General features: G+C 46.1%; 1 protein-coding gene across 1 annotated transcript in view; it reads left to right on the top strand.

Moving 5' to 3' along the window:
* The window catches only part of POLR1A (RNA polymerase I subunit A), a 77,023-nt gene that overhangs the window by 39,981 nt on the left and 23,374 nt on the right, over positions 1-13,668 (top strand). Inside the window, exons 15-18 of the mRNA XM_059942382.1 lie at positions 8,564-8,713; positions 9,759-9,942; positions 12,641-12,723; positions 12,843-13,001. Of these exons, the coding sequence (XP_059798365.1) occupies positions 8,564-8,713; positions 9,759-9,942; positions 12,641-12,723; positions 12,843-13,001 (576 nt within the window). The remainder of the gene's footprint in view (positions 1-8,563; positions 8,714-9,758; positions 9,943-12,640; positions 12,724-12,842; positions 13,002-13,668) is intronic.

A 13,668-nucleotide genomic window follows, 5' to 3' on the forward strand; every position in this document is an offset into this window, starting at 1 on the left:
CAGAAAGTAGAATATCACCAACACCCCCAGAAGACCCTTCCAGGCCCCCCTCAATTTCTGCCCCTCCCCAAAAGTAGCCACTCACCTGACTTCTAACACTATAGGTAAGTTTTGTCTTTTCTTGAACTTTACATAAATAGGATCATAGAGTAAATCATATCTTTGTGTGAGTCACTCATGTCATCACATATGGTGGTAGTTTATTCACTTTTGTTGATGTGTGGTATTATATTATATGAATATACCATTATATATTTGTCCATTTTACCGTTGATGGACATTTGGGTTGTCTTCGATCGTCTTCATTTGGCTATTACAAATAGGGCTACTATGACATTCTTGTACATGTCTTTTGTTGAGCGTATGTATGCATTTTGATGGGTAAATGCCAAGCAATCAAATTGCTGAATCATAAGATCTACCTTCAACTCTAATAAATAGTTTAATAAACAGTTTTCCAAAGTGCTTGTAGCAATTTACATCTCCACCAGCAGGGCATGAGAATTCCGGTTACTCCTTATTCTCAGCAGAACTTCATATTATTGTCCCATTTCGTTTGGGTGTTTTTTATTTTTTGTTTTTTCCCCCATCTGTGTAAATTTAGCCATTGAAATGGGTGTGTAGTCGTGTCTTATTGTGGTTTTAATTTACATTTCCTTAATGACAAGTGAGGTTGAGCACCTCTTCATATGCTTATGGCCACTGGGATCTCATCTTTTGTGAAGTGCCTGTTCAAGTCTTTTGCCTTTTTTTTAGTCTATGCCATTCTCTTATTAATAGGTAAGAGTTTTTAGAAATATATTCTAGTGTAAGTCCATTGCCAGATATATGTATTACAAATACCTTCTACTTGATGGCTGGCCTTTTTGCCCTTTCACTTAATGCTGTTTTCTAATGATCAGAAGTTCTTTATGTAATATAATTCACCAGGCTTTGCCTTTTATGGCTAGTCCTGTATAAAAATTACTTGGCTGCCCCAAGGTCATTAAGGTATTTCCCTGTATCATTGTTAAGCAGCTTTATTGTTTCCCCATTCATGCTTAGGTCTACTGTCTGCCTGGAGTTGAATTTTGTGGATGTTGTTGATGTGAGGAAGGGGTCAGGATTCATTTCCTTCCCATAGGACTATCCAGTTGATACAACATCATTGATGAAAAGACCATTGTTTTTCCTCTGCTCTTTAGTATCTCCTGTGTTGTAAATCAACTAATTGTATGTGTGTAGGTCTACTCCTGGACTCATTTCACTTCCATTGATTAGTTTGATTCCATTGCACCAATACCACACTGTCTTAATTATTGTAGCTTTATAGTAAGTTTTGATTTTCGATAGTAAAAGTTTCCAGCCTTGTTCTTCTTCATGACTATCTTGAATATTCTTGGCCCTGTGAATTTCCATATAAATTTCAAAGTCATCTTGTATATTTCTGCAAAAAAGTACCTGCAAGGAGTTTTTTTGGGATTACATTCCAGTGTTGAATCTTCCAAATTATGAACACAGTATGTCTTTCAATGACATAAAAGTCTTGTTGATCTTTCATTAGATTCATTCCTAGGTATTGCTATTATAGATGATATTATGTTTTAAATTTCCTAATTGTTTATGGTTGGTATATAGAAATACAATTAATTTTTGTATATTGTCCTTGATTCAGCAACCTTGCTGATTTCATTTATTAGATCTCTGCCCTTTAAATTATTTTTAACTATAGAAGTAACGTAAGTTTTTCATTAAATAAAGAGACAGTAGGGCTTCCTTGGTGGCGCAGTGGTTAAGAATCCACCTGCCAATGCAGGGGACACGGCTTCGAGCCCTGGTCCGGGAAGATCCCACATGCCGCGGAGCAGCTAAGCCTGTTCGCCACAACTACTGAGCCTGCGCTCTAGAGCCTGCGAGCCACAGCTACTGAAGCCCACGCGCCTAGAGCCTGTGCTCCGCAACAAGAGAAGCCACTGCAATGAGAAGCCCGCACACCGCAACAAAGGGTAGCCCCCGCTCTCCACAACCAGAGAAAGCCCATGGCAGCAACGAAGACCCAATGCAACTAAAAATAATAAATAAATAAAATAAATAAATTTATAAAAATAAATAAATAAAGAGACAGTAATATGAAAGGAAAAAGGAAAAATTTCCTCTCTGTCCAATCCCATTCTTCATGTATGTGCATACTCTCATAGAAAAGAAATAAAAATGGAATCATATTATACCTACTCAGGAGAACCGTGAACCATGATTAAATTTGACATTCAGTTTTGAGCTTGTATTTAAGACCACTTCTTTATCCATGATATTCTGGTGCCTGAGGCATGCACTTACCTCATCCTCAGGCACGTCGACCTCAGTTTTAACTGGTCTGTAAGACGGCTTACTTTAATTGAGCCACCAGGTCCTCCAAAGGGAATCCCATTATTTCAGGCAGTTTGTATTTTTAATTTGAACCACCCTAACACACTCCAAATATAGCATGAAGTTTATTTAACTGTTTTCATGTGCTAGGTTGACAGAACCTTTCTTGTAATTGCTTTGTGACATATTTAGTTCACTTAATGCTGTATCATGGGGTCCATTCTGTGTCTGTACGTGTAGATTGACTTCATTCTTCTTAACCCATTCTGTGTTGTACCCAATAACATGGATATATATAATTGATTTAACTGTCTCTCTATTGGCAGACATTTAATGAGTGTCCAGTTTTTTTGTTGTGGTGGTTTTTTTGTTTTGTTTTGTTTTTGGCCACGCTGAGTGGCTTGTGGGATCTTAGTTCCCTGACCAGGGATCGAATCCAGGGCCCCGGCAGTGAGAGCGCTGAGTCCTAACCTCTGGACTGCCAGGGAATTTCCTATTGGCAGACATGTAGATTGTTACCTGTTTTTTTACTATTCTGAACAGTGCTGTGGTGGACACCCACTTATATCTATACTAGTGTACTTTTCGTTGGCATATATTTTAAATGAATTCCTAGAATTGTGATTGCTGGCTTAAAGGGTATACACATTTGAAAACATTTTTAAAAAAGAAGTCCATTTAATTTTTAGAGCATTTTTTAAAGTTCAATACAGGCTTCATATAAATAATTTAAATAATAAATAATTATAATTCTTGTAGATTTTGCCTCCCTTCACAGTTTAAAAGAATGTTGCAGGTATGATCTTTCCTCCCTAGCATAGTTTATGACCAGAAAGTAAATTATGCACTTCTAGAATATTAGTGTAGGTAAGGACCTCAAATCATCTTGTCTGGCATCCTTGTTTTTTTATATTGAAATGTAATTCATACTTACCAGAAAAGTTACCATTTTTGGTAAGTATATATAATTCAGTGATTTTTTTTTTCGGTGTATTCTTTATGTTGTACAATCATCACCACTAATTCCAGAACATTTCCATAACCCCCAAAAGAAACTCAGTACCTATTGGCAGTCAGCCCTGATGCCTCCTTCCCCCATTCCCTGGCAATCACTTTCTGTCTCTATTGATTTGCCTATTTTGGACATTTCATATACATGGTATCATACAAGTTAGGTACGCTTTTGTGGCTTGTTACTTTTACTTAACATAATGTCTTCAAGATTCATCCGTGTCGTAGCATGAACAGTACCTCATTCCTTTTCATGGCTGAATAATATTCCATTGTATGGTTATACCACATTTTGTTTATTCATTTGTCAGTTGATAAATGGAATATTTGGCTCGTTTCCACTTCTCGGCTGTTATAAATAAGGCTGCATTGAGTATTCGTGCACCAGTTTTTATGTGAATGTGTACTTTGAATTCTCTTGAATATATAGCTAAGAGTGAAATTGCTGGGTCATATGGTAATTCTATGTTTAATTTTTTTGAGGAACTACCAAACATTTTTCCAAAGCAGCTATACAATTTTACATTTCCACCAGCAATGTACGAGGGTTCCAATTTCTCCACATCCACACTAACACTTATTTGTCTTTTGTTTTTTAAATAACCATCTTAGTGGGTGCAAAGTGGTGTTTCGTTGTGGTTTTCATTTGCCTTTCCCTAATGATTAATAATATTGAGCATCTTTTCATATGCTTACTGGCCATTTATAATATCTTCTTTGGAGATATGTCTATTCAAGCCCTCTGCCCATTTATTAATTGGGTTGTTCGTCTTTTTAATTGTTGAGTTCTAACAGTTCTTTATATATTGTGGCTATTAGATCTGTATCACATATATGACACACAAATATTTTATACCATTGTATGGGTTGTTTTTTCACTTTCTTGATAGTGCCCTTTAACACACAAATATTAATTTTGATGAAGTCCTATTTATTGACTTTTTCTTTCATTGCCTGTGCTTTTGGTGGTGTCACATCTGAGAATCTGTTGCCTAATCCAAGGGTATACAGATTTACAGCTGTGTTTCCATCTAAGAGTTTTATGGTTTTATAGCCCTTACATGTAGGTCTTTGATCCATTTTGAGTTAATTTTTCTATGTGGTGTGAGGTAGGGGTCCAGCTTCATTCTTTTGCCAGTAGATATGCAGTTGTCTCAGCACCATTTGTTGACAAGACTATTCTTTCTCCATTGAATGTTCTTAGCACCCTTGTTAAAAATCAGTTAACCACAGATGTATGGGTTTATTTTTAGACTCTCATTTCTAGTCTATTAATCAATATGTCTATTTTTATGCCAGTATCATGTCCTAATTACTGTAGCTTTGAAATAAGTTTTTTTTTTAAATTAATTTATTTATTTTTGGCTGTGTTGGGTCTTCGTTTCTGTGCGAGGACTTTCTCTAGTTGCGGCGAGCGGGGGCCACTCTTCATCGCGGTGCGCGGGCCTCTCACTATCGCGGCCTCTTTTGTTGCGGAGCACAGGCTCCAGGCGCGCAGGCTCAGTAGTTGTGGCTCACGGGCCCAATTGCTCCACGGCACGTGGGATCTTCCCAGACCAGGGCTCGAACCCGTGTCCCCTGCATTGGCAGGCAGACTCTCAACCACTGTGCCACCAGGGAAGCCCCCTGAAATAAGTTTTAAAATCTGGAAATGTGAGTCCTCCAGCTCTGTTCTTTTTCAAGATTGTTTTGGCTATTTGGGGTTCCTTGCATTTCCACATGAATTGTAGGGTCAGCTTGTCACTTATGTAGAACTGGCAGTTGGAATTTTAATAGGGATTGCATTGAATCTGTAAATCAGTTTGGGGAGTGTTGCCATCTTAACAGTGTGAAGTCTTCCAATCCATGATGTCTCTCCATTTACTTAGATCTTCTTTAATTTCTTTAAATAGTATGTTATTGTTTTCCACTTACAAGTTTTAGACTTCTTTGGTTAAATTTATTCCTGAGTATTTTATTCTTCGTGATGTTATTGTACATGGAATTGTTTTCCTAATTTCATTTTCAGATTGTTCATTGTTAATGTGTAGAAATATGGTTGATTTTTTTAAAAACAGATTTATTTGTTTATTTATTTATGGCTGAGTTGGGTCTTTGTTGCTGTGCACGGGCTTCCTCTAGTTGCAGTGAGCGGGGGCTACTCTTCGTTGCGGTGCGCGGGCTTCGCATTGCAGTGGCTTCTCTTGTTGCAGAGCACGGGCTCTAGGCATGCAGGCTTCAGTAGTTGTGGCACGCAGGCTCAGTAGTTATGGCTCGCAGGTTCTAGAGCGCAGGCTCAGTAGTTGTGGCACACCGGCTTAGTTGCTCTGCAGCATGTGGGATCTTCCCGGACTAGGGCTCGAACCCATGTCCCCTCATTGGCAGGCGGATTCTTAACCACTGCACCACCAGAGAAGCCCTACGGTTGATTTTTGAATGTTGATCTTATATCCTTTAGCTTTGCTGAAGTCATTTAGTAGCTCTAATAATTTTTTGTGGATTCCTTCGGGTTCTCTCTACATAAGGTTATGTCATCTGCAATTAGAGGTAGTTTTCATTCTTACTCTCCAATCTGAAAGCAGCTTTATTCTTTCCATGCCTGATTGCCCTGGCTAGAACCTCTAGAACATTGTTGAATAGAGTGGCAAGAGCACACATTCTTTTCTTGTTCCTGATCTTAGGCAGAAAGCGTCGTCTTTGCTTACTGAGAATGGTAGATGTAGGTTTTTCATTGATGCCTCCCCTTTATTAGGTTGATGATGTTCCTTCCCATTTCTAGTCGGTTGAGTGTTTTTATCATGAAGGGGTATTGAGATTGTCAAATGCTTTTACTGCGCCCTTGATTTTACAGATGAGGTGGCAGGTCACATCTCCCTGTCCTTAGATGGTTGGATACGTATGTTACCTTTCTCTCAGACTTCCCACCCTGACTGTGCCCAGCTGGCGGTCCCCACTGGGCATGTGACACTGTGGTTGAAGTGCAGCCTGTGGTCAGCATCCCAGGGAAGTCACCCTCCTGCCTGTACTCCTCACCCCGTCTCCTGGCGGTGCCAGCCTTGTGAAGAACGGGGGCCGTGACCTTCCTGGTCATTTTCTGAGGGATGACAAGGACTTTTGTCTGCTCTCTTTAACGATGCTGTTGCCAGTTGTCCCTGGTTCCCGGAGCACTTGCGTGAAAAGACAGCTGCTCTCGTAGCTGCCCCGACACCATTGTGCACATACAGATGCTTCTTTGTGGGGCACAGGCACACAAAGAGCTGTTGATGCCAGCTGATGGCTCCCAGCCCCTCCTCAGCCCTGGGCCTGTCAGACCGGTCTGCCTGCCCCCAGCCTGCCGTGTCTTTGGGAATGCGTGCTCTTGGCCTCTGTGGAGCTGACCCGTGGTCGTCCCCAGGTATGGCTGCCCCCATGTGGCTTCTCTGTGGAGCAGCTGTTTGTGAAATCGCCTCTCTTGGCCTCCTGCTGGCAGCCGTGTATTGAGTGGATGGCCATACCGAGGGCCCAGTTGGGCAGGGGAAGGACTCCCCAGCCTTCCAGTAGCCATAATTAATCCCAGTCAAATACATTTATTTCTGGTATTAGCTATGGAAAAGTGAATTGTGTGGGAGCCGTTGGGTGTCCGAGCAATCACATCCCCGGCGCGCCCTGTGATAGACCTCACACAGAGACAGCGTCCCACGTGCTCCCCACTCAGGACGCCTTAATAACTGCTTCTAAAGTGCCAGTCCTTCTTGTCAGTGTCACTTGGGAGCCTTATTCTTTGCAGCATTTATTTAGCTTCAAAGTCCAGACCAGGAATGTATTTGGAACAAGTGATCCTGCTAAAAGTTAAATCCGAGCCTGTCACTCCTTTGATCACAACCTTCCAATTACCTTTCCTTCTCACCCAGACGAAAAGCCTTCTGCCCAAAACGCATGATCTGATCTCTGCAGGGCTCCCTTCTCCTTCGTGGTGAGGCTTTCCCTGCCTATCTTATGTAAAATCCCAGATACTCTCTCCCCCTGCTCTACTCCGGGTCCTCCTTCCCCGCTTTATTTTCCTCCAAAGCGTGGATCCCCTCGGGATTGGAGGCTCCACTGAGGGCAGAGACTGTTTTATTCATGACTCCCCCAGCGCCTGGCTCAAAGTAAGCACTCGGTATATAATTGCTGAATGAATGAACGGATCTCATCTGTATGCTACACGTGAGCAATGCTAAGGCTAAGAGAACGCCACCCTTTGCCCCACAGCCCACGGCCAGTCAGTGATGGAGTGGACCCTGGGGCACCCCCTTATCCCCCAAGATTCACTGCAGCCCGCGTCTCGGTCACATACCTCGGGCCTCCTCGGTGAAGCTCTTCAGAGGGAAAACACTGGATTCTTAGTCTGTACATCTTTTCCTCCTTGGTGCCCACCAGAAAGTCAGCACTGCTCTGTGGGAGGACATTACTAACTGTATGTGATAATTGTCATCTGTTTTGATGTGGCCTGAAAATGAGAGAAGGATGCCTCTGACGAGTGTCCCTGGACCTTTGCCTCAGTCCTGGGGCTCACGCTTTGCCTCAGTCCTGGGGCTCACGCTTTGCCTCGGTCCTGGGGCTCACGCTTTGCCTCGGTCCTGGGGCTCACGCTTTGCCTCGGTCCTGGGGCTCACGCTTTGCCTCGGTCCTGGGGCTCACGCTTTGCCTCGGTCCTGGGGCTCACGCTTTGCCTCGGTCCTGGGGCTCACGCTTTGCCTCGGTCCTGGGGCTCACGCGTCAGGGCTGCCTTTCCCTGGGCAGTGTTACGAGCCCCGCCATCTCTCTCAACCCTGCTGTCTTTGTTTTCCTTTTTTTTTTTTTTTTTTTTTTTTAACCACATACAAATTTAAATCTTCCTCTCCTGTGATCCCACAGCAATTTATTTTCCTTTTCTTCCTTTGGTCTATTCAAGAACTTAATTTCAAGTCTAGGGGATTGTTCACTCTAAGAAGAAGTGAAGTTCTTAGTGGTATGTGTTTGTTTCCAATCCTAAACTGCCTCCTAAGTCATGTAAGCAGAAAAGTAAAAACTGAGATCTTGTCCCACAGACAAGAAACTGTCCCTTTTTTGGTGGTGGTGGGTTTTTTTGTTCGTTGTTTTCTGCTTCACCTCCAGCTCGTCAGAATGGAGTTGTCTGCCTTTCAGGATGAACAGGGACAGGAGGTCCTAAAAGGGAACGTCTCAGCTTCCCTTCCCGCCATCCGCTTTGTCTTCTTTTTCTTTCCAGGTTGTGTCCACGCTGCTCATCAACATAATCCCAGAGGGTCACGTCCCACTGAACTTGTCAGGGAAGGCGAAGATTGGCGGGAAGGCCTGGGTGAAGGAGTCTCCTCGGCCCGTTCCCGGCTTTAACCCCGACTCCATGTGCGAGTCCCAGGTGTGGCTGTGCAGCTGTGCGGGTTGGAGACTCCTAGTGCTGGGTTTAGGCAGCTTGATTTAAAACCAGGACAGAGAGATGGAGACACGTGCACAGAAAGAGGAGTCGTGCCTGAAGGGAAGGAGTTGTACCCAAACTGTGTCGACTTCGGTTTTGGAAAGAGTAAGAGTTGACCAGTAGCATTTGACTCTCAGTATAAAACTCATAACCAGCACGGAAAGGCTTCTCTGGCAGAAGGCCTCTGAACTTGACTCAGCAGAGCTTGGAAATGCAGACCCTGTGTTTTCCCCTGAGACCCCTGAGAGGCTGAAGATCATTACGCTGCTGTGAGGTTTCACACCCCCCAGCTCTGTGTTTAGGAACCAGGCCTCGGGGGCAGCCCCAGGGCAGCCAAACCCGGGGGGCACAGTGCTGCTGCGGGAGAGCGACACACTGAAGATTGCCAAGGCCTCTGTGTGCTCTTGGTGGGGGAGTATCCCCAAGGCCCCAGCTCACAAGTGCTTTGTCACAGGGTCTAACACACATTGCATTTGGAACCCAAGCTGCCCCTCTTCTTTCCCTTCGTAGATTATATGCTTAATGTGTGTGGCACTGTGCAACTGGAAGTCCTAACTTGAATTAGCTTCTAATGCTTGAACCCAACTTTATGGAAGTACAAATTCAGGCCTTAAGTGATATTAAAAAGGTTGTATTTTTCTTATTCCCAGGGTACAAGGAAGGGAGTACCTAGGCCAAGGTCACGGTTATGAAGTTTAGACGCTAGGTGTTCTCATTTCCAGTCACAAGGCTTTTGTCAAGGATCCTTGACTTTAAGTCAGTACAGATGGGTGGAGAGAGCAGGGGGGCATAAGAACACACTGAAATATCTCTGTGTGTGTGTGTGTGTGTGTGTGTGTGTGTGTGTGTGTGTGTGTGTAGTCTTCTTTGCATCAAGGGCTTGAGGCAGGTTACAGTAAGGTTAACAAGACACGAGATGGGGTGGGGTTGGGGGCCTCACACAGGAGGCGTTGCCTCCAGCCCAGCGTTGGTGGCCGTCCCTCTGCAGGTGATCATCAGGGAAGGGGAGCTGCTCTGCGGGGTGCTGGACAAGGCGCATTACGGGAGCTCTGCCTACGGCCTGGTCCACTGCTGCTACGAGATCTACGGCGGGGAGACCAGCGGCAAGGTTCTCACCTGCCTGGCCCGCCTCTTCACCGCCTACCTGCAGCTCTACAGAGGCTTCACTTTGGGTGAGTGTGGGCAGGTGGCCCTGGGGCCCCCTCCCCTGGCCAGCACGCCCACCGGCATGTCTCCCCGGCTCTACTAGCAGCCTCCAGGGGAACAGCGGGCTCCTTCTACAAAGGCAGCCTCACTCGGCCACCAGCGACATTTCACAGCCTTGCTCCTTCTCAGTGCTTCCCCCGCCCCCCAACCCCCTGTTTCTTCACACAGCACAGAATGACACCCCCCTGCACCCCCGTCTCCATTTCCATTCTGTCCCTTTCTCAGCTCCACCCTTTCTGGTTTTCGGTCCCTGAGACCGATGTTTTCACACTCACACTCACCTCCATTCTCTCTTTTTTTTTTAATAAATTTATTTATTATTATTTTTGGCTGCATTGGGTCTTCGTTGCTGCTCATGGGCTTTCTCTGGTTGCGGTGAGCGGGGGCTACTCTTTGTTGTGGTGCGTGGGCTTCTCATTGAGGTGATTTCTCTTGTTTCAGAGCACGGGCTCTAGACGTGTGGCCTTCAGTAGTTGTGGCACGTGGGCTCAGTAGTTGTGGCTCACAGGCTCTAGAGCGCAGGCTCAGTAGTTGTGGCGCATGGGCTTAGTTGCTCCGTGGCATGTGGGATCTTCCCGGACCAGGGCTCAAACCCATGACCCCTGCATTGACAGGCGGATTCTAAACCACTGCGCTACCAGGGAAGTCCCACCTCCATTCTCTCTTGCAAGTGCCCTTCCAGAATCCTCCAGGCACTCCACACTCCATCTAGGGTCTTCCCTGTTGTCAGAACTGCCTACACCTCCCGACGCAGCAGGTGAGGTTGGAAACACCATGTTGGGGCCGACCTGTCAGGTGATCCTAAGATAGAAGGAGGAACTCTCTGGTTTCCTCCCTGGAAATGAGAGCCCGCTGTTTTAGGAAGTGGGCTTTGGTAAAGGAAACAAGTGCGCAGATACTTTCCGTGCCCTGAGCTCATTCAGGGCAGCGCGTCTCCAGGCGCGCAGAGCGGAGCCCGAGCCCTTCGGCAGTTCCCTGTGAGGAACGGGTGACGGGCTGCGTGCTGAGCAGGGGCCCCAGTGAGCGTGGGAATCGTCCAGCCGACAAGACCAGCAGCGGTGGGACTGAGACTGTGTGTCCGTGGTCTGGCTGGCGTGCAGACACAGGGCCGGTGGGCCTGCCGCAGCTGGAGTTTGCTCGTCGGCCTGCAGCGGGGCCTGCATAACTGTATAATTTATATTAACTGTGGAAAAGTCAAAATAATGTAGTACAGGTGTGAAAATAACTTAAAATCACCCAGCATTCCACTGCCAGAGATAACCACCAATGTCGATTTGATGTGTGTCTTTCTAGACTTTCCAAGTGCAAACACATTCAGAAAAAAGGGGATCCTACACTACCTAGTGTTTTGTAATCTCCCCTCCCTCCATTTGCAGATGTGTTTTATAAATGTCCTCTTGGGTGAGCAAATATAAACCGACATCCTCAGGTCTGTGGCTACAGACTCTTCTACTTGTGTAGATGTACCGTAGCTTATTTAACCAGTTCCTGTTATTAGACATTTAAGCTCTTTCCTGGTTTTCACGATATTGCTGGGATGAACACCCTTGAACAAATATCTTTAAAAACGAAAAGTAGAGGAAGATCCCACACCCAGACAGTGACGAGGACCAAACCGAACAATCAGCTCTGCTTAGCACATGGTACGAGGAGAAATTGGCCAAAGTGCAAAGACCATCTGGTGCCGAGAGACTGAGAGGGCGCAGGGCCAAGCTGGGTGTCGAGCTCGGAGGGAAGGCCGGGCTAGCCATGGTGCCTTCTAGCCCTCGCAGCTGGAGGTCACTGGAGGGACAGCAAGGCTGTTTGGAGCTGACCCCATGGAAGGGCCCACTTTCATGGTTGTGGCTTCCTCACAGAGGGACAGTTTCTTTCCCCTCCTGCTCACACAAGTTCTTTAGAGGCTCGCAAGCTTCCAGGACATTGCATGTGGGAGTCCCAGCCATCTTAGCCCAGCTTTGGAACAGTGCAACCTTTGTCTCCCTTCCCACTCAGACCTTGGCCGAGGGACTTTGGAGTCCAGTAGCTCTCAGATGTAGACAGAAAATAGTTCATTGAAAGAGAAAGTGGGAAGACTTCTTGCCCAAGGTGAGGAATTCCTCAGCCCTTTGAAGCCAGAAGGACAGGCTTAACTGAAGTGACCCAGGCTTTCCTCCTTCCAGGGCAATGAAGGGGACCCTGCGGTGGTGGTCCCTGTCGCCCAGGCTTGAGCATGTCTGTGTGTGTGCCTGCACACGCATTCTCACAACCATATAGGCTGGTCCCTATGACGTGTGACTTCTGGGAGTCAAAACTAGGATGTCCTCTCCCTCCCTCTCTTCTTTCCTCAAACTCAGTTTTTCACCCAAAACGTCATCTTCACCTCTAGCCCATCCATCCAACATGTTTTTATTGAACAGAGGGAGTATAGCTGGTGGCTAAGTGCACAAGTTTGGGACATGGGCTTGGATTTGCTTTCTGCCTCTGTGACTCTGGGCTCAAGTTCGAGCCTTAGTTTTGTCATTTGTAAAATGGTAAGCCCTTAAGAGATGGTACAAATGTCACCATCATTATTCAGGTGCTCCCTGCATGCGTGGCACCGTGCTCCGTGCCCTGACCTCACCAAGTTCACGGCCTGGTGAGAAGTCAGGCCTGGTTGCATCCTAGCTTGTCTATTTCACTTCACAGACGTGGAAGACATTTTGGTCAAGCCGAAGGCAGATGTCAGGAGACACAGGATCATTGAAGAGTCCACCCACTGTGGGCCCCGGGTGAGGAGGGCCTGGGCGGCTACTGCCTGCCGCAGAGGGTTGGCCGGGCTCCAACGAGATGAAGCCCACACCCTCCTCACTTGGCTGCAGCCTCCGACGTTTTCCTTTTCTCATTCTAGGCTGTCAGGGCTGCGTTAAACCTTCCAGAAGCGGCATCGTGTGATGAGGTCCGAGGGAAGTGGCAGGATGCCCATCTGGGCAAAGACCAGAGGGATTTTAACATGATTGATCTGAAGTTCAAGGAGGAAGTGAACCATTACAGCAATGAAATTAACAAGGTTAGTCCAGCAGTGTGTGCACTTACCACCACCATTTTGAATGCTGGTTTTTTAAAAAATTACATTTTGATTCTCACTCTGGGCCCTTTGGAGCAATTTGGCTGTTAAATAGCTGACTAGGTGAGACGTGAGGTGGGGCGAGTAGAATTGATCGTTTTGAAAAGCCAAGGGCTTCATTCCCTCAACCCGTTGGGGTCTGGAAAGGTCTTTGATTAATGCTGAGAAAGAAGGCATTGCACTATTTTTCTTTTTTCCTTTTTTGTTTTTTTTGACCACACACAGCTTGTAGGATCTTAGTTCCCCGACCAGGGATTGAACCCAGGTCCTTGGCAGTGAAAACACCGAGTCCTAACTACTGGACCGCTGGGGAATTCCCCACTATTTTTCATTTTAAATGTTTTATTTTGGGGTAACTACATTAAAGGGGATGGAAGAAAATCTTTGCCAGGGGCCACTGCAGGGTGGAGGGGCAGAATGAAGGATCAAAACCACCAGTGCTGCTTGTATGGGGGACCCAGGGGTGAAGACCTGGGCTCGAATCCTGGCTCTGTCGCAGACTTGCTCTGAGATCTCGGGCCTTGTGTGATGTGAGCGGTCTGAGCCAGGTGTCCTCCCCCAGGGGCGTGGGGATGGGAAGAGCACCGGCCTCGTGGGCTTGCAGGGAGGA

This window comes from Balaenoptera ricei, chromosome 13 (assembly GCF_028023285.1).
Source record: "Balaenoptera ricei isolate mBalRic1 chromosome 13, mBalRic1.hap2, whole genome shotgun sequence".
Classification (NCBI taxonomy): domain Eukaryota; kingdom Metazoa; phylum Chordata; class Mammalia; order Artiodactyla; family Balaenopteridae; genus Balaenoptera; species Balaenoptera ricei.